We start from the raw sequence: 24,683 nt of genomic DNA on the forward strand, positions 1-24,683 counted from the left end.
CCTCTTGGTAGACACAGCTGCTAGTTTTATAGTCCTGGGGCGGTATCTACCTTTTCCTAAAGGTGGATGTTTCCCACAGACTCAACTATCACTGAACTCTCCAAAAATATAATGGAAAATGCCTGAAAATAAACACCTTGTAATTTATAGCATGCCCTTGGGGGTACATTGCATTTTACAAGCACATAAGAAGTTCTGAGTGCTGAGCTGTTTTGGAAATCTGGCCATTTACAATCCAAATGTGAACAGAAAACTCAGTGGCAGGAGAGGAAGAGCTGGGATTTGAATTTTAAAATAGAATATGAGCATGGATTTGCATGTGTTTTACAAGGATATAACTTCACTGTAGAGTTAGTCCAGCCAATAGCCCGGGTGTTGCCCTAGCCCCCCCTTCTCTCCACATGCAAGGGGACTCTTGTTCCCTTGCAATGATGCTGCCTTTGGTGGGACTCTTCTGAGAGTGTCAATTCAGGACAAATTGCTTAGAGCAGGGCAGTTACAGCCCAAGGCTGGGGTTCCTTTGCACACCAAGGCAAACCAAACCAGCCACACACAGAGGACTTCGGTTTTACCCTACTCCAGTTTCCCAGTATCACCACCAGTGCCGCTTCTTATGGGAACGAATGGTTATGAAAACCAATACCCCACTAAAAGGAAAAAGGTTCTCCTTATCCCAAAGGAGCAAGCCCCAGCCAATATACAAATCAGATCTTACCCACAAATCATGCTGTGTCTAATCCTTTAGAATCTAAAATCTAAAGATTTATTTGTAAAAGGAAAAAGATACAGATGAGAGCTAGAATTGGTTAAATGGAATGAATTACATACAGTAATGGCAAAGTTCTTGGTTCAGGCTTGTAGCAGTAATGGAATAAACTTCAGGTTCAAATCAAGTCTCTGGAGTACATCCACAGCTGGGATGGGTCATTCAGTCGCTCCAGAGGTAAGAAGCAGGATTGAAGACAAGATGGAGGGGTTTTCAGGGCCTTTTATATTCTCTGCCAGTGGAAGGTTACAGCAGCAAGATAGAGTTTGGAGCCACATGGGCAAGTCAAAGGTCCATGCATGACTCAGTTCTTTACAGGCCAATGCCATTGTTTACATGTTAGTTTGAACGCTCCCAGGAAAGCTCAGATGTAGATTGGTATTTCCCAAAGTCCATTGTCAGTTAAGTGTTTCTTGATTGGGCACTTACTGAGAATAGTCACTGAGGGCATGGCTACACTTGCAGATGTAGAGCGGTTGAGTTAAACCAGCCTTCGTAGAGCGCAGTAGGGAAAGCGCTACAATCTGTCCACACTGACAGCGCACTGGCTTGGCCACATTAGCAGCTCTTGCAATGGCCACAGAGAGCAGTGCATTGTGGTAGCTATCCCAGCATGCAAGTGGCTGCAACATGCTTTTCAAATGGGGGTGGGGTGGGGTGGAGTGTGACAGGGAGTGTGTTGTGTGTATGTGGGGAGAAAGAGAGTGGGTTTTTGGGGGGCTGAGAGCATGTCAGCATGCTTTCTGGTAAGTTCAGACAGCAGCAGACCCTCCCGCCCCCCTGCCTCTCTCTCTCACACACAGCATTCCACAGTAATAGTTTGCTTTATCCCAGAGCAGATAAGCAGCTGGCTGTCAAACGGAGCTTTCAAAGGGCATATCCAAAACAATGACAAGAGTGGCCATTTGACTTAAGGGGATTATGGGACATTTCTGGAGGCTGATCAGAGCGCAGTAATGCAATACCTCGTTCACACTGATGCTGGGGCACTCCAACAGGTGCGCATCAAACTTTATTCTACTCGCCAAGGTGGAGTACCAGCAGCGCTCTAGCCATGGAGTCAGAGTGCTCTACGTGCCTTGCCAGTGTGGATGGGTAGTGAGCTAGTGCGCACTGGGCTCCTTTAATGCGCTGGAACTCGCAAGTGTAGTCAAGCCCTGAGGCTACTTAGAATCAAAACACTTTGAGCTACAAATACAGAGCCAATATTCATAACTTCAACTACAAAAATGATCACACATACAGATAGCATAATCATACCCAGCAAATCATAACCTTTCCATAGACACCATACACAACAACCTTTGTACAATATTTGCTGCAAATATATAATAGTGGTTGCAAGAATGATCTATACAGTCACAGGATATGTCAGTAACGTCACACACAATGTAAAAAAATACAGTACTTTTTTGTTCATTTAAAGTTAAGATTTTTCTGTACATTTTTAAATTTACATTTTTTATACATTTTGTAAACTTTTATATAAGTTTATAAACCTGAAAGCATATAACATTTAGGAACTTATGTCACCAGTCACATCTTCACATCATCCTAGAAAAATGTTTACTTCTACAAACGTTAAACTTTAGTGCATCATTTTTATATTGGCACTACCACACATTTATCATTATTCTATAGAGTGAATTTCCTCATTTGCTAGCTGTCCATACTCGAGTAAAGCTTAGTGGGGATTTTTGGTTGGCCATCTCCCAGTACCAAAAGAAAGGGGAAGGATCAATGGGAAATCAGGACCCTGAGACTGACAGTCCCCAAGAACAATGGGGAGAGGCCAATGCTCCAGGTCAGCCTGATTGAGAGATGGGCAGGCTAATGAGGGAGTCAGGAGGTTCCATCCTCCATGAGAGCTGAAATTGCCCGGAACAGACTACAGACAGAGTGAGGCCAAGCTAACCAGAAAGCAGGAGCCTGAGCTGAGCTGGGGAGCAGGGTCACGCCAGCCAGAGAGAACCAGAGAAGCAGCCCACAGAGCAGCCCTGTGCTGGGAGCAGAGCTGTAGCAACCAGAGCCAGAGGGGCCAGAGAGGCAGCCCAGGGAGCTGGAGGCAGAGCAGCAGCAGTGCTGAGGCAGAGTGGAGCTAGGGCTGGAGCTGGAGCTGGAGCAGTCCAGAGCGGGGTGCAGTGAGCAGCTCCAAAGACCGACAAGGGAGCTGGGCAGCAGGCCGAGTGCAGAGAGACACCCCAACCACCGCCAGCTGCTGTAGCACAGCCCGGGCCTGAGAAGGGGCCTGGTACATGTGAGGAACAGACTGTGAACTTTCCTTACATTCCAGAGATGCTGTTTGTGATGTCCCCTTCCCACAGAGCGGGGAGACATTTTCCTTTAATCTTTCCCATTATTCCTTATTTTTTCAAAATTACTTGCTGTTTAATAAATTGTATTTGCTTTGAACTGTATGGAATGATCACTGGGTCATGGAAGCATCCAGAGCAGAGAGAGCACCCAGGAGTGGGGACACCCTAGACCTTGACCTAAGTGACCACGACAAGGTTGGGGATTTGAGCCCCAGGAATTCTAAGCCCTGCCTTGTTGGAGTTACAAGGACTCTGCCACACATGAGAGTGGAAGGGGAGCCCTCAATCTCAGGGAGGCCTCTGGATAAAGGGAGTGGGAGCGAAGACTCAGATCTTTTTGCTAGCCTGTTTACCAGGGTAGTGTATACCCCAGGAAAGTTCCCCACAATAGCGAGACCATTCCCCTGCTTACATATGCACAAAAACCTCTAACCCTGGCTAAGAGGGTGCTTTAAGCCTGAGCTAGCAAGCACAGCTGAGGGCATAGCCTTGATCTTGGGTTTTGCTTCAGCCTGAGTGGGCAGCCCACCCTACTTTGTGGTGAAAATACAGGATAATCAAGCCCTGGTGCTGGTCGACCTCCAATCCTATCCCACAGCTCAACCTGGGGTGTACTTTCTGATCTATCTTCTCCCTTTTCTGCACTAGCTTTTTGACTTCAGGTTTGCCTGTTTCGTTTCTGCTGTACTTCCACAGCATTTGAATGGAGTTGCTGTCCAAGAAGGCCACCTCTTGTGCTGCCAGTTGGCCAGAAGGTCTGATGTCAGTGAGACCCATAATTTGGGGGAATTTTTATGATTAGCGGACAAGAGAGAAAAAGAGCAGTCTCAGTCAGGTGCACTACAAATCACTTTAAAGTTTGCAGACTGAATTCCTTAATGACATTCTCGTTAAAAATTCTTGCAGCCAAATGCTGTTTGCTTTTGCCTTCAAAGCTGTCTGCAGTAATGAGGAGTATTTCCCCTTGGAAATTATTTACCTAAAGCATTGTTCTCCGGTTCTTCCTACAGACAGCAGCTCCATGCTAGGTAAGAGAGAGCACCAGGCGAATGAATTAACAGAATGGTCCAGTTTAATGTATCACTAAGAACTACAGGATAGCACACCAGAAATTCATCCCAGTACATGGGCTAGTACAGCACCAGTGTGGATGCAGTTACATGGGTAGCACTTAGCATGGATGGAGCATCCCCACTGCAAAGCTAGCCACACCAGGGTAGGCTAGCTTGGGCTTACTGTGAGGTGAAGACATAGAATCACAGGACTGGAAAGGACCTCGGGAGGTCATCTAATCCAGTCCCCTGCACTCATGGCAGGACTAAGTATTATCTAGACCATCCCTGACAGGTGTTTGTCTAACCTGCTCTTAAAAATCTCCACTGATGGAGCTTCCACAACCTCCCTAGGCAATTTATTCCAGTGCTTAACCACCCTCACAGTTAGGAAGTTTTTCCTAATGTCCAACCTTGCTACAATTTAAGCCCATTGCTTCTTGTCCTATCCTTGGTTAAGAAGAACAATTCTTCTCCCTCCTCCTTTTAACAACCTTTTATGTACTTGAAAACTGTTATAATTTCCCCTCTCAGTCTTCTCTTTTCCAGACTAAATAAAACCCAATTTTTAAAATCTCACAACACTCCTGCTAATACATCCCAGAATGATGTTCACTTTTTTTGCAACAGTGTTACACTTTTGACTCTTATTTAGCTTGTGGTCCACTATGACCCCCAGATCCCTTTCTGTAGTACTCCTTCCTAGGCAGTCATTTCCTGTTTTGTATGTGAGCAACTGATTGTACCTTACTTGGGCCAAATTCAGAGGTGAGTGAAAGTGATTCTAAGAGACTACCACTTACACTTTCCTCAGCTTGTAAGTTACACTAGTGTAGACTCAGCCTCCCTTATACCTACACTCACTAGACATCACCTCTGAATCCTAGAAGTTTAGCCACACATATGCAGCAAGAAGTCTTTGGGCCTGCTTCTGCTCCCACTGAAGTCAATGGCCCTACTCCAGAGCCCACATCCCTAGCTGGACCCCTCACCCTCCCCACACGCCAACCCCCTTTCCTAGCCCGGAACCCCCTCCTGCCCCCTGAACTCCTCATTTCTGGCTCCACCCTGGAGCCCACACCCCTAGCCCAGAGCCTGTATGCCCTCCTGCACCGCAACCCTCTGCCCCAGCTTGGTGAAAATGAGCAAGTGAGGGTGGGGGAGAGCAAGCAATGGAGGGAGGGGGATAAAATTAGCAGGGGCGGGGACTCAGAGAAGGGGTGGGGCCTTAGGGAAGGGCTGGAGCAAAGGTGTTAATTTTTTTGAGATTAGAAAGTTGGCAACCCTAACTGGAGATCTTGCAAGAAGAAAGTTTCTCCTGAGATCTCTTGGTCAGATCAGAAATGCCAGGCTGCTCTAGTACTTCTTCACATTCCCACTGGACCCAGGAAGTACAGGGGCCCACAGTGAAAATGAATAATATAAAAAGTTTTCTAAAAACTTTTCCCAGCTTCCATAAAGGTTGAATGCAATTTTGGATAAAGGTTTGGGTTGGGCCTTGTTTTCCTGGTGTCAGTTTACCCATCCCCCTTCATTCAGATCTTGTTTCCCTTTGCAGAGCCAGAAGCTCCGAGATGTTTTTAACTTGGATTTCCCAGACAACAACTTCCTGCTGAAGACTCTGACTGTTGTGACTGGCACCGATATGGTGGATCTCACGTTCCACAACTTTGTCTCCTACAAAGAGAATGTTGGCAAGGTATCCGAGACCTCAGGGGAATGGACCACCAGGGACATCTAGGAATCGCAGTATAAGCAGAAAGAGAGAGGGTGGGAATTCTAAATCTATGCTTCTTGAGCATGACTGACAAGCTCGCCAGCTGCAAGGGACAGGAATCCGGTTCTAAAAGAGAGGGCGATACAGTGCTCTTGAGCCCCTGCAAGCACAAGGAGGGAATTGATGTGCTACTGCTGTTCACTTCATCCTTCTCCTTCCTGCAGTTAAAGTGGACATAGAGAAGGATAGGAGGGTAAGTGCAAGGTCCCACTGTAAGCAGGTGTAGAAACAGGAGCTCAAGATTAGGCAAGTGGCAGGAACCGGAGGGTGTGCACTGCTCCTCAATGTAGCCAGGCTGTGAGGACAGGATGGGAGGTCAGCGCCATTCAGCGTGCAGATGCCAAGTCCTGATTGGTGCCATTTCTCTAACCTCTGTTTGCATTTGTTTTTTCCCAGAGCTGGGCTGAGGATATCATGGCCATCGTTAGAAACCCACTGACATTCAATGCATCTCGCTACACTTTCCTGGAGAAAATGTAAGTGGCTTCCAGTTAATGTTCCTCTTTAAAACTCCAACTCATTGCTCTCTCTGCCTGTCTCCATAGGGAATGATGCCGGGGTGAGCTTCTTGGGAGCAAAGAGCTTCTGCAATTCAGCAACAAACCTTGTCTAAACTCAGTTGCCCATAACAACAGGTGCAATGCCGGTATCTGGGCTGTATGTCACTTTGGGTGCATGTACACTGCACCCTTCCATTAGCAGTGTGTAGGGTGTATACATGCATAGTCTCCGTAGAATGGGTATAAATAACAGTGTAAACGGTGAAGCCTGGCTTAGGCGAGCAGAGTAAAGACATTCTTGAAGAGTGTGTGTACATACCCGAGTACATGCCCTAGATGGTTCTCTACTCAACCAAGCCATGCCTACCCATTTACACTGCTGTTTTTAGCAATGTAGCATCCTGCTGCCTCCCTATTGATGGAGCCCTTCCCCCACTGAAGGAAAGGCTCTGGCAGTGGTGAAAGGGTGTCCATTACTTGCAATGATTGGCTGTGGTCAGTTTGGAATCCTTGAGTCTTCTGCACCTGCCATCTGTAGTTTGCTCTGTTGATTGTTCTTTCTGAGAAACAAGCTGTAGATGTTGATGGTTTCTGTTGAAGTCTCCAGTGTTGGTCTCAATCACATATGATCTGGGTGCTGAATTATTTTTCTTTATGACAGCTGGAGTTGTCCGTTCTTTTCCCCCATCCAGTTTGACGTGACCATGGTCACCAGGTTCTAGACCTGGCAGTTCTCTGAGTGACATCTGTTGTAAAAGTGTTCATAAGCTTCGTTAGCCTTTTTATCCAATTTGGCTACTCTCTTCGTCCTGGCCACTTTGGAAATAGGTTCTTTTCCAAAGTTGGAATAGTAGTTCTGAGTTGTCTTCTCACCAGGATTTGTGCTGAACTATATCCAGTAGCAGCTGTTGGTGTTGATCTGTAACACAGAAAAGCAAGGAAAGGCTCTTCCTGCTGTAAGATTTTCTTAGCCAGCTGTACAGGTCTTTCAGCCTCTCCATTTGCTTCTGGGTAACACCGGCTGCTAGTAATATAATCAAAATCATATTTCGTTTGGAATGACTTAAACTCTGCTGCAGTGAATTGTGGTCCATTGTCCAGCACTAGTTGTTCTGGAATACCAGAGTGATCAAAAATGGACTTCAGTTTCTCAATAGCACTGGCGCATATTATGTCTTTCAAATACACTATTTCTATGTATATGGAAAAATAGTCCATGATGACTAGGTAATGATGTCCTCTGAATTCACACAAATCTGCAGTGAATCTCTTCCAATGTCTGACTGGTAGAGGTGCTGTTATTAAAGGTTCCTTGTATTGTGTTGGTCTGTTAGTTTTGCAATGTTCATGTGCAGATACTTTATTTTTTATGTCCTTGCTGATGACTGGCTGGCTTGTTTGTTTTTTTTTTAAATAGATATTGGTGTTGGAAGAGACCTTAGGAGGTCATCTAGTCCAACCCCCTGCTTAAAGCAGGACCAATCCCCAGACAGATTTTTGCCCCAGGATCACTAAATGGCCTCCTTAAGGATTGAACTCACAACTCTGGGTTTAGCAGGCTAATGCTTAAACCGCTGAGTTATCCCTCCCTCCATTCATGGCCTTTAATTAATCCTTGATGTCCTTCATGAATGAGGTTTAGGATTTCCCCACTCATTTGTTTGGAATTATGATGCAAATTGCCTTTAATCACAAGTCCATTTAACTCACTTAATTGTCCACACACCAGAAAATAGTCTCTTATCACTTCCTTAGTGTCCTTTAGATACTTGAGTCAGTCGCCTCATATGTAACTTAGAACTTTCTGAAGTTGAGTGGCTGTCGAGGTTGGGCTTTTTTTGCTGGAAGAGTCCCTTTTCTGACATTGGTCTGTTAGGCTCCCTTCTTATGACCCTTTGACCGCACTCCTGTCCCTGTTCTTTTATTAGTTGGCCCCTGAAATCAGTTGGGTTCTGAGGTCCTGTAGATCCTCCCCTGAGGCTGGGGGGGATCCTTTAGCAGTGGGCGGGCATCGATAGCATCCATATATGCCATTTTCAAGCTCACAGTTTGCTGAGTGCGATGCTGGGCTCTTTGATAGAGTGTCTGCTACCACCAGATTTTTCCTAGGAACATATTTTGCAACTGGGTTAAATTGCATTAACTGTAGCAGTAGTTGGCATCTGAGCGGTGCTTGATCCAGGTCTTTTCCACTGATGAGGGTTACAAGCTGTTTCCTGTCTGTTATCAGTCCACACAGATCTCTGTAGAAGTTCTCACATGCCCATATGCTTGCCAGGCACTCTTTTTCAATCTGTGCATATCATTTTTCTGCTTCTGTAAGTCTGCGAGAGCAAAATGCAACTGACCTCCACTCAGAGCCATGTTGTTGCAACAATGCCCCACCTAGGCACTGACCCTTGTGGGTTTGTTCACATTATAATACTGGAGAAATGGAGCTATTGAGATCAATCCTTTTACCTTTTTGAAGGAAATGTCTTGATTTGGCCCCCATAGCTAAGATGTGTTGGATTTTAAGGGTATGTACTACACTGCAACTAAACATCTGTGTCTGGCCCTTGACAGCTGACTCAGGCTGCAGGGTTGTTTTAAGCAGTGTAGACATTTGGGCTTGGGCTGGAACCTGGGTTCAGGGATTCTCTCCCCTCATGGGGTCCAGGAGTCTGATCTCTAGCCTGAGCCTGAATGTCGACATCACAATTTAACAGCCATGCAGCCCAAGCTCTATGAGCCTAAGTCTGGTGACATGGGCCAGCCACGGGTGTTTAGTTGCAGGGTAGATATACTGCAGTAATTCATTCAGTGGTTTTCTAACTGTAGAAAGGTCTTGTAGGCACTGACCAAGGTACTTTACTAATTCAGTGTGTGTATGTGTATATATATCAGTTCTGGTTCATTAATTAGCGCATTCCAATTTCCAGATAGCTTTTACTTTCTCAAAGCTAGGACTGATTCCATCCATCTCTGTTTGTGGTCTGTCTCAAAAACAAAATTTGGGATAGGCGGAAATGCATTTTTCCTTGTTTAGCATCAGTCAAGACTGATTAGGCTTAGGACTTCGTTGAGGGTTTTGTGTGTTGAAGATCCATATATCAGAATATCATCTATGAAAACTGTAACTTCATTTGTGTTCATTAACAATTCTGCCATATTTCTTTGGAAAACTTCACGTGCACTGGTAATTCCAAAAGGTAATCTTTGAAAGCAAAATCTCCCAAAGGGTTTGAGAAATGTAGCACTTGCTTTAGCTAAAGAAATTTTCCAGGTATCCGCTCGAGGTATCCCTTTCACTTTGGGGAGGAAGTCTTCCAGTGTTGGAGGATATATTTTTCTCTCACAGCTGCTTCATTTGGGGTATGTCTACATCTACAATTTTGCAGTGCTGGTTGTTACAGCTGTATTAGTACAGCTGTATAGGGCCAGCGCTGCAGAGTGGCCACACTTACAGCAACCAGCGCTGCAAGTGGTGTTAGATGTGGCCACACTGCAGCGCTGTTGAGTGGCTTGCAGGGGGGTTCGGGGAACGCGAGAGCAAACTGCGGGGAAGGAGACCTGCTTGCAGGGGGGCTCGGGGAACGCGAGAGCAAACCGCGAGGAAGCAGGTCTCCTTCCCCGCGGTTTTCTCCAGTGTTCCCCGAACCCCCCCTGTAATAACCTTAGTCCCAGATTTGGACCTTAGCGTCCAAAATATGGGGGTTAGCATGAAAACCTCCAAGCTTAGTTACCTGCTTGGACCTGGTACCTGCTGCCACCACCCAAAAAATTAGAGTGTTTTGGGGCACTCTGGTCCCCCTGAAAAACCTTCCCTGGGGACCCCAAGACCCAAATCCCTTGAGTCTCACAACAAAGGGAAATAATCCTTTTTCCCTTCCCCCCTCCAGGTGCTCCTGGAGAGATACACAGACACAAGCTCTGTGAATCCAAACAGAGTGAATCTCCCTCTCTGTTCCCAATCCTGGAAACAAAAAGTACTTTCCTATTCCCCCAGAGGGAATGCAAAATCAGGCTAGTAATCCAACACACAGATCTCCCCGATTCCTTCCTCCCACCAATTCCCTGGTGAGTACAGACTCAATTTCCCTGAAGTAAAGAAAAACTTCAACAGGTCTTAAAAGAAAGCTTTATATAAAAAGAAAGAAAAATACATACAAATGTTCTCTCTGTATTAACACAGGGTCAATTGCTTAAAAGGATATTGAATAAACAGCCTTATTCAAAAAGAATACAAATCAAAGCACTCCAGCACTTATATTCATGCAAATACCAAAGAAAAGAAACCATAGAACTTACTATCTGATCTCTTTGTCCTTACACTTAGAAACAGAAGATTAGAAAGTAGAACTACTTCTCCAAAGCTCAGAGAAAGCAGGCAGGCAGACAAAGACTCAGAGACTAAATTCCCTCCACCCAAAGTTGAAAAAATCCGGTTTCCTGATTGGTCCTCTGGTCAGGTGCTTCAGGTGAAAGAGACATTAACCCTTAGCTATCTGTTTATGACACGCCCCCCAAATTGCAGACAGTGGGGAAGCTCACTGGCGGCGATTTCCTTCTAGAACTTGAAAATAAACAGATTAATACAACACATACACCTTTACATATACTCCTAAGTATATAACTAACAGACTTCTACATTTTAAGAACACTTTTTAACTACTGAATTCTGGGAAACTCTCACGGGAGAGTGCATCAGCTACTTTGTTAGAAGCTCCTGTGATGTGTTGAATTTCAAAATCAAAATCTTGGAGAGCTAAACTCCAACGAAGAAGTTTCTTGTTGTTCCCCTTGGCAGTATGAAGCCACTTTAGTGCAGCATGGTCAGTTTGTAGTTGGAACCGCCGTCCCCAAACATATGGGCGTAGCTTTTCCAGGGCGTACACAATGGCATAGCATTCCTTTTCACTGACTGACCAGTGACTTTCCCTCTCAGACAGTTTCTTGCTGAGAAACACGACAGGATGGAAGTTGTGATCTGTTGCTTCCTGCATGAGCACTGCTCCTATACCATGCTCAGATGCATCCGTGGTTACTAGGAATGGCTTGTCAAAGTCCGGGGCCCTGAGCACAGGGTCAGACATGAGCATCGCCTTAAGCTGGGTAAAGGCCTTTTGACACTCATTAGTCCACTTAACGGCATTTGGCTGGGTCTTTTTGGTCAGGTCAGTCAATGGGGCAGCGATTTGGCTGTAGTGTGGTACAAATCGCCTGTAGTATCCGGCCAAGCCTAAGAAGGATTGGACCTGCTTCTTGGACCGTGGGACAGGCCACTTTTGGATAGCATCCACCTTGGCCTGTAGGGGGTTTATGGTTCCTCGACCCACCTGGTGCCCCAGGTAAGTCACTCTGTTTTGGCCTATTTGACACTTTTTGGCCTTAACAGTTAGTCCTGCCTGCCTGATGCGCTCAAAGACCTTTTCCAGGTGTAGTAGGTGTTCGGGCCAGGAGTCTGAAAAAATGGCCACATCATCGAGGTAGGCAACTGCAAATTCTCCCAGTCCAGCTAGTAGACCATCTACCAGCCTCTGGAAGGTGGCGGGTGCATTTCGAAGGCCGAAAGGAAGGACATTGAATTCATACACCCCCGCATGGGTGACGAATGCTGACCTCTCCTTGGCAGGTTCATCTAGTGGAACTTGCCAGTACCCCTTGGTTAAGTCTATTGTAGAGATGAACTGGGCACGTCCCAACTTTTCCAATAGCTCATCGGTACGTGGCATTGGATAGTTGTCCGGACGAGTTACAGCATTTAGCTTACGGTAGTCCACGCAAAAGCGTATTTCCCCATCTGGTTTGGGTACCAGAACCACTGGAGATGCCCATGCACTGGTAGATGAGCGGATTATACCCATCTGTAGCATGTTCTGGATCTCCCGTTCTATAGCAGCTTGGGCATGAGGAGACACTCGGTAGGGTGGGGTTCTGATTGGGTGAGCATTACCTGTATCAATGGAGTGGTATGCCCGTTCAGTCCGTCCTGGGGTGGCTGAGAACAATGGGGCGAAGCTAGTGCACAGCTCCTTGATTTGTTGCCGCTGCAGACGTTCCAGGGTGGTTGAGAGGTTGACCTCTTCCACGCCACCGTCTTTTTTCCCGTCGTAGTAGACACCGTCAGGCCACTCAGCATCATCTCCCTGGACTGTAAACTGACAAACCTGTAAATCTCTGGAATAGAAAGGCTTGAGAGAATTAACATGGTACACTTTAGGCTTTAGTGAGGAATTGGGAAATGCTATGAGGTAGTTTACAGCTCCCAGGCGCTCTTGGACCGTGAATGGCCCTTCCCATGATGCTTCCATCTTATGGGCCTGTTGCGCCTTCAAGACCATAACCTGGTCTCCTACCTTGAAGGAACGTTCTCTGGCATGTCTGTCATACCAGGCCTTTTGCTCTTCTTGAGCATCCTTTAGGTTCTCTCTAGCAAGGGCTAAAGAGTGTCGGAGGGTGCTTTGTAGGTTGCTTACAAAGTCCAGAATGTTAGTTCCTGGAGAAGGCGTAAACCCCTCCCATTGCTGCTTCACCAACTGTAATGGCCCCTTAACCTCGTGACCATACACAAGTTCAAATGGTGAAAACCTTAAACTGGGATGTGGTACAGCCCTGTAGGCAAACAGCAACTGCTGCAACACTAGGTCCCAATTATTGGAGAATTCGTTGATGAATTTACGTATCATGGCCCCCAAAGTTCCATTGAACCTTTCCACCAGGCCATTGGTTTGATGGTGGTACGGGGTGGCAACCAAGTGATTCACCCCATGAGTTTCCCACAGTTTTTCCATGGTCCCTGCCAGGAAATTAGACCCTGAATCTGTAAGGATGTCAGAGGGCCAACCTACCCTGGCAAAGATGTCTGTTAGGGCCAGGCACACAGTGTTAGCCCTGGTGTTGCCTAGAGCGACTGCTTCTGGCCATCGGGTAGCAAAGTCCACTAAAGTCAGTACATACTGCTTTCCTCTGGGCGTCTTTTTTGGGAAAGGGCCCAGAATATCCACAGCTACTTGCTGAAATGGGACCTCAATTATGGGGAGTGGCTGGAGAGGGGCCTTGACCTGGTCTTGAGGCTTTCCCACTCTTTGGCATACCTCACAAGACCGGACATACTTGGCAACGTCCTTGCCCATCCCCTCCCAGTGGAAGGACTTCCCCAACCGGTCCTTGGTTCTGTTCACCCCAGCATGGCCACTGGGATGATCATGGGCTAAGCTTAAGAGCTTCCCCCGGTACTTAGTTGGAACCACCAACTGTTTTTGCGGCTGCCATTCTTCCCGGTGTCCACCAGAAAGAATTTCCTTGTATAAAAGTCCTTGGTCTATAACAAACCGGGATCGATTAGAAGAGCTGAGAGGCGGTGGGGTGCTCCGTGCCGCCGCCCAAGCTTTCTGAAGGCTGTCATCCGCTTCCTGCTCAGCCTGGAACTGTTCCCTTGAGGCTGGGGTCACCAGTTCTTCCTCAGACTGTGGACTTGGGCTTGGTCCCTCTGGAAGCGCTGTAGGTGATGGGGTTGTTTCCGTTGCTGGTGAACCGCTCTCCGCTGGTGCACCTGAGGGTATTTCAGGCTCTGGCTGAGCCTTTTGGGTATGGCTGTCTTTTGCTTCTGCCAGTTCTGGCTCGCTGGCGCCCTCTGGCGTTGAGTTTGAAGATGTGGTTGCACTTGCTGGTGCTGGTTGCTGTTCCAGTTCCGGGCCTGGGACTGGAGATGCTGTGGCTGTTTCAGTGGTAGGCATGGAATCCGGGTCCACTACCTCTGTCTGGGTCTCCGGTAACTCAGACGGGGCCTCTGTGGACGGTTCAGGAACAGGAATGGGTCTGGAAGCTTGCCTGGTTTGGCTACGTGTAACCATTCCCACTCTCTTGGCCCGCCTCACCTGGTTGGCCAAGTCTTCCCCCAGTAGCATGGGGATAGGATAATTGTCATAGACTGCAAAAGTCCACATTCCTGACCAGCCTTTGTACTGGACAGGCAGTTGAGCTGTAGGCAAGTCTACAGCTTGTGACATGAAGGGGTAAATTGTAACTTTGGCCTTTGGGTTGATGAATTTGGGGTCAATGAAGGATTGGTGGATAGCTGACACTTGTGCCCCCGTGTCTCTCCACGCAGTAACCTTCTTTCCGCCCACTCTCAAATTTTCCCTTCGCTCCAAGGGTATTTGAGAGGCATCCGGGCCTGGGGATCTTTGGTGTGATGGTGGTGTAATGAATTGCACTCGCATGGTGTTCTTGGGACAGTTGGCCTTGATATGTCCCAGTTCATTACACTTAAAGCATCTTCCATCTGATGGGTCACTGGGCCGAGGTGAGTTACTGGAGACTGGTGAGGTTGAAGGGTAGGGTATGTGTGGCTTTACTTGGGTGGTATGTGGGGTCTTTGGCTGTCCTCGGTTGTAGGGTTTATGGTCTGTGTGCCCCCTGGGGTAATCGTTCCCCTTGACAGTAGCTTTCTTGCTTTCTGCCAGTTCCATCCATTTGGCTCCAATCTCCCCCGCCTCAGCGATATCTTTGGGATTTCCATCTTGTATGTACCGTGTGATGTCTTCAGGAACACCATCCAAGAACTGCTCCATTTGTATGAGGAGGCTCAGTTCTTCCAAGGTTTGAATGTTGTTTCCTGTTATCCAGGCCTCATAGTTTTTTGCAATGTAGTAGGCGTGTTTGGGAAATGACACCTCTGGTTTCCACTTTTGGGTTCTGAAGCGCCGACGGGCATGATCTGGGGTTATCCCCATTCGGTATCTGGCCTTGGTTTGAAAAAGTTTATAGTCATTCATTTGCAGCTTAGGCATTTCAGCTGCCACCTCTGCTAAAGGTCCACTGAGCTGTGACCTCAATTCTACCATGTACTGGTCTTCGGGAATGCTGTACCCAAGACAGGCTCTTTCAAAATTTTCCAAGAAGGCCTCGGTGTCATCACCTGCCTTGTAGGTGGGAAATTTCCTGTGCTGTGGAGCAATAATGGGCGCCGGGTTGTTAGGGTTGGCTGGCACAGGCAGCCCAGCTTTTGCCAACTCCAGTTCATGTTTTCTCTGTTTTTCCTTCTCTTCATTCTCTTTTTGTTGTTTTTCCATTTCTTTTTGGTGCTTTTCCATTTCTCGGCGGTGGGCCAACTCTTCTTCTGCTTGTTTCCTTCGGTAGGCCACCTCTTCTTCTTCTAGTTTTCTTTTGTGTGCTGCCTCCTTGGCTGCCTCTTTGGCTGCCTGTTCTCTTTGGTAGGCTGCCTGTTCTCTTTGGTAGGCTGCCTCTTTGATCTGTTCTTCTCTTTCTTTCATCTCCATCTCTTTTTGTTTTATTTCCAGTTGTCGCCTGTGTTCAGCTTCTTTGATTTGTTCTTCGGCCTCAATTTTTGCCTTAGAAGTCATGGTTCCTGTTTTCTTGTGTTGGGGTGCCCTCCGGTGTTTATCTTCTGAACTGCAGGTTCTGTTGCCTCCTGGAGTCTGCCTAGCAACAGTGCTTTTTTCCTTTTCTCTCTCTAGCTAATGTTCAATGAAGGGAAACCAGAAAAACCACTTTATTTGCATGCATATAAGTGCTGGTACTTGCCTCCTAATGGGAGGGCTATTGCATGACAAAAGACCCTCAACAGTCTCTTAATGGCTTCTCGCTTAACATGCAAGCCACAAACTGCCAGAGAGAGCAGAAAAAAAAATTCTCTCTGGTTCCCTTTTAAAACCAACTGTTTCTCTCTGCTAAAAAGCCCTTAGCAGAGAAAAGAAAAATATAATATTCCTACTGGCTTCTGGATTCTGTCTATATCCCACCCACTGCCACTCATGTAATAACCTTAGTCCCAGATTTGGACCTTAGCGTCCAAAATATGGGGGTTAGCATGAAAACCTCCAAGCTTAGTTACCTGCTTGGACCTGGTACCTGCTGCCACCACCCAAAAAATTAGAGTGTTTTGGGGCACTCTGGTCCCCCTGAAAAACCTTCCCTGGGGACCCCAAGACCCAAATCCCTTGAGTCTCACAACAAAGGGAAATAATCCTTTTTCCCTTCCCCCCTCCAGGTGCTCCTGGAGAGATACACAGACACAAGCTCTGTGAATCCAAACAGAGTGAATCTCCCTCTCTGTTCCCAATCCTGGAAACAAAAAGTACTTTCCTATTCCCCCAGAGGGAATGCAAAATCAGGCTAGTAATCCAACACACAGATCTCCCCGATTCCTTCCTCCCACCAATTCCCTGGTGAGTACAGACTCAATTTCCCTGAAGTAGAGAAAAACTTCAACAGGTCTTAAAAGAAAGCTTTATATAAAAAGAAAGAAAAATACATACAAATGTTCTCTCTGTATTAACACAGGGTCAATTGCTTAAAAGGATATTGAATAAACAGCCTTATTCAAAAAGAATACAAATCAAAGCACTCCAGCACTTATATTCATGCAAATACCAAAGAAAAGAAACCATAGAACTTACTATCTGATCTCTTTGTCCTTACACTTAGAAACAGAAGATTAGAAAGTAGAACTACTTCTCCAAAGCTCAGAGAAAGCAGGCAGGCAGACAAAGACTCAGAGACTAAATTCCCTCCACCCAAAGTTGAAAAAATCCGGTTTCCTGATTGGTCCTCTGGTCAGGTGCTTCAGGTGAAAGAGACATTAACCCTTAGCTATCTGTTTATGACACCCCCGCAAGCAGGTCTCCTTCCCCGCGGTTTGCAGGGGGGTTCTGGGAACGCCAGAGCAAACCGCGGGGAAGGAGACCTGCTTGCGGGGGGGTTCGGGGAACGCGAGAGCACACCGCGGGGAAGGAGACCTGCTTGCAGGGGGGTTCGGGGAACGCGAGAGCACACCGCGGGGAAAGAGACCTGCTTCCCTGCTGTGTGCTCTCGCGTTCCCCGAACCCCCCTGAAAACCGCGGGGAAGGAGACCTTGCGGGGGGGTTCGGGGAACGCGAGAGCACACCGCGGGGAAAGAGACCTGCTTGCGGGGGGGTTCGGGGAATGCGAGAGCAAACCGCGGGGAAGGAGACCTGCTTGATTACCAGAGAGGCTTCCTCAGGTATGCTGGGATACCTGCTTATTCCACGAAGGTCAAGAAAAACGCTGGTGAGTGTCTACACCTGATGACCAGCGCTGGATCACCAGCGCTGGATCCTCTACACCCGAGGTTCGACCGGGTGTACGGCCAGCGCTGCAAACAGGGAGTTGCAGCGCTGGTAATGCCCTGCAGATGTGTACACCTCCTAAGTTGCAGCGCTGTAACCCCCTCACCAGCGCTGCAACTTTGTGGTGTAGACAAGGCCTTAGTCTTTTAAGATCTACAGAGTCACATTTTCCCATTTTTCTTTATAACTGGTACCACTGGCACACACCAGGCTGTTGGCTCAGAAATGTTCTCGAATATGCCAATCCACTCCCTTTTCTTTAACTCAGTTTCTACTTTATGATGTAATGGGGTAGGAATCCTTTGAAGCGTATGTATGCATGGTTCAGCATTGTCTCTTAAGGTTATTTGTACTGAATCTCCTTTCAAAAGTCCAATATGACCAAATATTCCATCAGGTTCTTCCACTTGTCTCACTAGACCCATCAAGGCTGCCACACTGCAGCTGAGAAGGCTGCTGGTCTGTGGTCCTTAGATTACATACAAAGACAAAAGCTATGCATCCAGAGTGTAAGTTATTTCTATAGTAAACTGGCCCATGCAGGTAGAATACTGTCAGAGCTGTCTCAGGTAACTTCAGCTTTGGGAAGGGTTGAAGGTGATTGTAAGTCCTTCTGAGATGACTGTGAGGTCAGCTCCTGAGTCAATTTTAAAGGCAATAGTCTTGCCATGAATATTCAGTTTCACTCTCCAGACAGGTTCTCTGTCATCACAAGTGATAGATCCCAGAAACAATGGCTCTTGGTTGTCTAATGCAAGTCAATGTCCTGATTGTTTTGGTGCAAAAAACAGCTGCAAAATGTCCATATTTCATGCATGCATTATGCTGTTTGCCTGTGACATGCATCATCTCTTGGGATATGACTTTTTCCACTCCTTTTGCATGTAGGTTGGAATTTGTCTCTCTTGGGGTATGTCTACACTGCCCATGTTAAAGCACGGCCACACTGTGACGTGGCAGTATAGACATGCTTTATTGCCAGGGGAAGAGCTCTCCTGGCGATAAAAAAAACCCCACCCCGAACGAGCGGTGGTAGCTTTATCGCTGGGAGTGCTGTCTATGCTGGCGCTTTTCAGCGCTAAAACTTTTGTTGCTCAGAGGGGTGTTTTTTCATACCCCTGAATGACTAAAGTTTTAGCGCTGAAAGTGGCAGTGTAGACACTGCTTTAGACTCAGCATTCTCTCTCCTTGCCTCAGGGGTTTTATGACAATGACTTTTAACACTCAAGTCTCTGTTTATAGCTTAGCTAGCTTCAGGGTTTTCAAATTGCTCCTATCTTTTGTTATATTGTTTGACTAATTCTGACTCTTTTGCTATCTGTATAGCTGTCACTAGTGTTAAATTTCTCTTCAATTGTAGCTGCTGTGAAAGGTTTTTATCTTCTAGCCCAGTAATTACTAGCCTGTCTCTGATATTTCCGTTTTGCATTCCCAAAAATCAGTTTTCAGCCAATGTATGCAGAGCTCTTATAAAACATTCATTATTTTCCCCCTGGTTCTTGAAGTCCCTTGCTCTTTTATAAACCACATTTCTGAGATATGAAGAATGCATCAGACATAGCCAGAACCCTTTCATAGTCATCTCCGTGACTGTCTTCAGTAAAGTCAAAGGATTTAAAGATATGCTCTGTCTGCTTCCCTGTAGCATATATTAGAGAAGATTGCTGCATATCTCCAGTTTCTTTGTGGAGTTTTTGGAATTCAAAATCTTGCAAAATACTGCTTCCATTCTGTCCACTGGGGAAGCTGAAGTTCGCTGGGGCACTGAAGAGTGGCATATTGATGAGATCCTGGAACCTTTGTTGCTGTTCCTTTTGTCTGCAACATCTGTTGCTGTTTTCCTTTTGTTTCTATTCTTAGTTTACTACTGACACCCTGTCATGCTTCTGTACCAGATGTAGACTGGTCACAGAACTTGCTTATACATACCAGCTATGTTCATCATAAGATCCTTTAATGCTCTGCCTGGTATGGTTGAGGGTTGTTAAAAAAGGGATTTTTATGCACAGTGCCACCTAGTGGCTGAACAGTATAATACAATTTAATTTAGCATGCCTATTACAGCGGGGAAAGGCGCTGTCAGCTCCCCATTTCTGGTGCCTTTACGGGCAGCGGGGAAAGGCTCCAGCAGCAGGGAAAGACTCTAGTGGAGAGAGGCTCAGATGTGGTGTGCTCTTCACTACGGCATGCAGCTACACCTACACTACATGCCTCTGCTGGTGGTGTGTAGTGTAGACATAGCCATAATGAGAATGACTGAAACCAAAGTACATAGTGAGCCAATTAAGCATATGCTTGGTATTATACAAAAGCAATTAAATCCAGAGCCCCAAGACTTATGTCCAGGGAAGATCCCCTCCAGCATCACATTAGCCCTGACAAATGCGGAGTCTTTCTTTCCAGGACTGTGTCATATTATTTAACTGACCACAAGGATCATTGTAGAGCAACAAATACAAACACCTCTCTTGAGGGTTTCTCAGGCATTTCTCACTGTGGTACCTAAGTATTTATATACTGTGCTGACTGCCTAACTTTTTCTGCCTCCTTCCCAAAGACTGAGAGCAAACCTCTGCTGTTGAGGAGCATCTCAAAATCTGCCAGACCTAAATAAGAGCTCTGTGTAGCTTGAAAGCATTTCTGTCACCCACAGAAGTTGGTCTAATCAAAGATATGACCTCATCCACCTTGTCTGTCTCATATCCTGGGACCAATGCGACTACAGCAATGCTGCAGACAGGACTCTATTTGGCAGTTAACATCTCAGTTTCTTTCCCTCTCCCTGAATCCTGGCACATGTGGTCTGGAAAGGTTATACAAGCATGTTCTTGTCCGATCTGCTCTTTTTCACAGCCTGGTGAAGCTGAAGATGCAACTCAGTGCTGAAGGAAAAATTCCTGTCAGGAAGTGAGTACAGGCATTTACATCTCATTGTGCACCCAGTCAGGTCGAAAACAGAGCAGGTGGGTGAAGGGACAAGAGCCCAGCCTGGCTTTGTCTGCCTTGCTGCACCCAGAGCAAGTCATTACCTCCTTGGGGTTCTGGTCCTTCCCCCAAGAAGAATGAAAGGGACTTCTGTCTCCTCTGGCTGTCCCCAGAAGGGGATTAGGCCATGGGGGACATGCCTTGGGTCTGGAGAGCCCATTAGCAGGGGCTGTCCTGCTACTGCAGTAAGAGGAACCCTGGGATTAGCCCTCTGGTCTCAATTAGAGTAGAGATCAACAACCGGGCTGGTCCGGGTTGTATAAAGCCTCATTTATTGGGGTTTTGTTTTGCAAATTCAAGGCTGTGTAAAATCCAAATCTCATTTTAACCACACTCCAAAAGCTTAAGGGGTTCTGGTCCTGGTCCATCTCTAAATGAGCTTTCTGCCTGGCTGGCAGCAGTGCTGGCATGCCTGTGTTTCTTACTGACATCCAGGAATTCTGAGCTGATTGGTTCTTTGTTTTCCCATTATCTGTGTATAAAATCTTTGGGTCTTCTCCCCAGTTTATCCCAGTTTAACACCAGTGTATCTCCACTGATTTCAGCAGTTACTCTGGATTTACACCAATGCAAGTGAGAGCAGAATTGGGCTTGAGGCCCTATTCTCCCCTGTGCTGGTGCTTGTGCAGGTGCAGTGATGGAGGAGGTGGTTTGCACTCCCCTTCTACAGAGCAGGGCTACTTTAGCTCCTGATCCATACTTGAGCAGCCATTGCAGTAGTATAGAAATACTGGGATACAGGGCAGGGAGTTGGGGTGCAGGAGGGGGTGCAGAGTGCAGGAGGGGGCTCAGAGCAGGGGGTTGGAGTGCAGGAGGGATGCGGCAGGGGGCTCAGGGCAGGGGGTTGGGGTGTGGGGTGCAGGAGGGGTTGAGGATACAGGCTGTGACCCGATGCCGCTTGCCTCGAGCGGCTCTGGGGTGGCAGCATCGCGCAGCGCAGCTAAGCCAGGCTCCCTGCCTGCCCTGCCCCCTTGCCACTCCTGGAAATGGCCGGCAAGTCTGGCAGTGGCTCCTGGGGGTGGGATGGGGCAAGCGGCTCTGCTGTGCACTGCCCTCGCCTGCGAGTACCACTCCCAAAGCTCCCATCGGCCACAGGTCCCCCTTCCCAGCCAATGGGAGCTGCAGGGGGCGGTGCCTGCAGGCAAGGACAGCGCACAGAGCCCTCCGCCCCCTCTCCCCCAGGGGCCTCAGGGACGTGATGCTGACCGCTTCTGGGAACAGAGCGAGGTCAGGGCAGGCAGAGAGCCTGCCTTAGCCCTGCTGCGCCATTGGGATGGCAATCCTGCAGGCCAGATTGAAAGCCCTGACGGGCCAGATCTAGCCCGCAGGCCGTAGTTTGCCCTTCCTTGTCCTATAGGGTCCCCAGCAGAAACTAAAGTTACCCTTGGTCAGGGCCGCCCAGAGGATTCAGGAGGCCTTGGGGGCCCCCGCGGCCGAATTACCGAAGAAGACCCGGCACTTTGGCGGTGGGTCCTGGGGTGGAAGGACCCCACGCTGCGGGTCTTCGGGGCACTTCGGCGGCAGGTCCCAAGGCGGAAGGACCCCCTGCTGCCGAATTGCTGCCAAAGACCCGGAGCGGAAGAAGCTCCGGGGCCCTGGGCCCCGTGAGAGTTTTCCGGGGCCCCCAGAGCAAGTGAATGATCCCTCTCCAGGGGACCCGAAAAACTCTCATGGGGGCCCTGGACCTGGGACAAATTGGCCCAATTGCCCCCCGCCCCCGGGCAGCCCTGCCTTTGGTTGGAGAAACCTCTGAATTGAAGCAGCAGTGGTATTTATGTATTGATATCAATGGGAGTTAGGCCCCTAAATACCTTTAAGCATTTTGTACATAACATCTCTCCACATATCTGTTCTCTTTCTCTCTGTGACCCAGTTTTGCATGCACCCTTTTGTCCCTCTCTCTGATTGTAGCTCCCCACTACCCCACCCCATCTTATCCCACCCTCTGACTGCACCTGCCAGCAGCCCCAACCTCTGTTCTTGCTCACTGCACTTCACAAATTGTCATTTTGCAGGCCTAACTGCTCTTCTCTCTCTCAGTATTTTTCAGATGTTTCCTGCAGACAGGAAGAGGGTAGAAGCTGCATTACATGCTTGTCACCTTCCAAAGGGCAAGGTGAGTGACTTCTTGGGATATTCAGAGGTGTCCAGAGCTCCAGGACAATTCCATCTCTGGTCCTGACCTCTTGGCCATGATGATGCTATCCCTAAAACAGCCCCAAAGAGGTAGTCTTCCTGACCACCATTCTAAATTACTGTGAAACTGTATAATCTGTACCATGCTGGAGCTTTACCTCGCTCCCAGCCATGATGACATCAATTATTATTATTTCTATTACAGTGTCACCTAGGGCCCCAAAGAGCTAACAGTCTCAAGTGATAAGATAGACAAAAGGGAAAAAGTATCAGAGGGGTAGCCGTGTTAGTCTGCATCTGTAAAAGCAGCAAAGAGTCCTGTGGCACCTTATAGACTAACAGATGTATTGGAGCATGAGCTTTTGTGGGTGAATACCCACTTCATCAGATGCATGAAAAGGGAAAAAGAGGCACAGAGACTTGCCCAAGCTCACTCCGCAGGTCAATAGTGGAGTCAAGAATATACCCCAGATGTTCTGAATCCCAGGTCACTGCTTTATCCACTCAACAACTGTGCCTTCCCAAGGGACACCAGGGACAACTCACAACTACCCCATTGAAATAGTTTCCCCCAAAGCATCACAAACTACTTGCCCTGTTTCTTTAAGCAACATCTGATGCTCGGTGTGCTATTTCACACCACCAAACAAGGATACTCCAGGCACTACAGAGCAGGGCAATAGGAATACGGACTACGGGCTCTAATAAGGAAGTGAAGGCAGACATGGGTTTGCAGTACTTGCGAGCTGCGGTTTCTTTTTCAGAATGATGCAATCAATCCAGAGGACTTCCCTGAGAAAGTGTATAAAACCTTCCTGATGAACCTGTGTCCCCGTCCGGAGATCGATGAGATATTCACCTCTCAGTGAGTCTTCCTCATGCTGCAGGGGCAGGCTTTGTTTCATGAGGGGAAAAGACAAGCAAACAGGGGACAATAAAGGAGGAAAATATGGTACAACTGAAGCAAAATGACTGGGGTGTATGAGGTGACTTCAGTCTCAGTCCTGCTCCTAATGTGCAGGTGTCTGTGTCACCAATGGAATTGACATGCTTACTGACAGCCTCAGTAGAGAGGGCAGGCCTGGCTAGGGTATGGAGACTGATCTACCCTCTTCGTTGCCAGAGGTGGTCACAGGTCAAGGCTGAATCAAATAGGTGGGAAGTGTGCACTGCCCATTTCTGCACTTGAACCTGTTCAGTGGACAGGTAAAGAACTTTAGACCATGATTTTCAGAAGTGACCAATGATTTTGGGTCCCTCTGTGTGCAGGTGGCCAAACTGGTACAGCTTAAAAGGGTTTGATTTTCAGAGGTGAGTTCTCAGCTCTTCTGAAAATCAGGCCCCTTGATAGTGTCTCAAGTTGGGCACCCAAAACTTGAGGCACCAAAAACCACTGATCACTTCTGAAAACCTTGGCCTTGGTCTCCAATCTGTGTAACCTTTCACCAGCACTAAATATGTAGAAATAAGATACAGAAATAAGATACAAAGAAGAGGGAAGGGTGCTGCAAGGTAGAGGAACTGAGAGAGAGCTGGAGCCTTCAGAGAAAAGAAAGCCTTCTAGGAAACGGTGGGAGTCCAGAGAGATGGGCATGCACAGCTAGCTGCAGAAAGGATTAGCCTGCATCCCACTGCTGTAAAAGGGGTTTTCCAGTAACACTTAATTACATTCCCTCTTCCATTCCTTTCTGATTCTTTGCCCTTAGCCATTCGAAAGCCAAGCCCTACATGACCAAAGAGCACTTGGCAAAGTTTATCAACAAGAAACAGCGAGATTCCCGCCTCAATGACATCCTTTTCCCTCCGGCCAAACCAGAGCAGGTGCAGGGCCTGATCGAGAAGTATGAACCCAGTGGGATTAACATCCAGAGAGGTGAGTCTTGTTCAGCACACTGCCTCTCTGTCTTTCCAGTGCTATGGAATCATCTCACACTGCACGTTACACTGATACTTACCAGTGTGTCTGGAGCAGCCTGTCTAACTCCTGCAGGCCCCTGTGTTTCAGCATTACCCACCTGCAAGGGAGCCAGGCCTCGTCATTTCACTTCTGTTAATAGCT

At 47.5% G+C, this 24,683-nt stretch overlaps 1 protein-coding gene across 2 annotated transcripts in view; it reads left to right on the forward strand.

The window, feature by feature from the left end:
• PLCB2 (phospholipase C beta 2) overlaps positions 1–24,683 on the forward strand; it is a 73,398-nt gene that overhangs the window by 15,900 nt on the left and 32,815 nt on the right. For both annotated transcript variants that reach the window (XM_050954810.1, XM_050954811.1), the window contains exons 4-9: positions 5,692–5,832; positions 6,307–6,386; positions 20,357–20,410; positions 22,529–22,604; positions 23,389–23,489; positions 24,331–24,497. In XM_050954810.1, coding sequence (XP_050810767.1) covers positions 5,692–5,832; positions 6,307–6,386; positions 20,357–20,410; positions 22,529–22,604; positions 23,389–23,489; positions 24,331–24,497 — 619 coding nt within the window. The remainder of the gene's footprint in view (positions 1–5,691; positions 5,833–6,306; positions 6,387–20,356; positions 20,411–22,528; positions 22,605–23,388; positions 23,490–24,330; positions 24,498–24,683) is intronic.

The sequence above is a fragment of the Gopherus flavomarginatus genome, chromosome 5 (genome assembly GCF_025201925.1).
Source record: "Gopherus flavomarginatus isolate rGopFla2 chromosome 5, rGopFla2.mat.asm, whole genome shotgun sequence".
NCBI lineage: Eukaryota > Metazoa > Chordata > Testudines > Testudinidae > Gopherus > Gopherus flavomarginatus.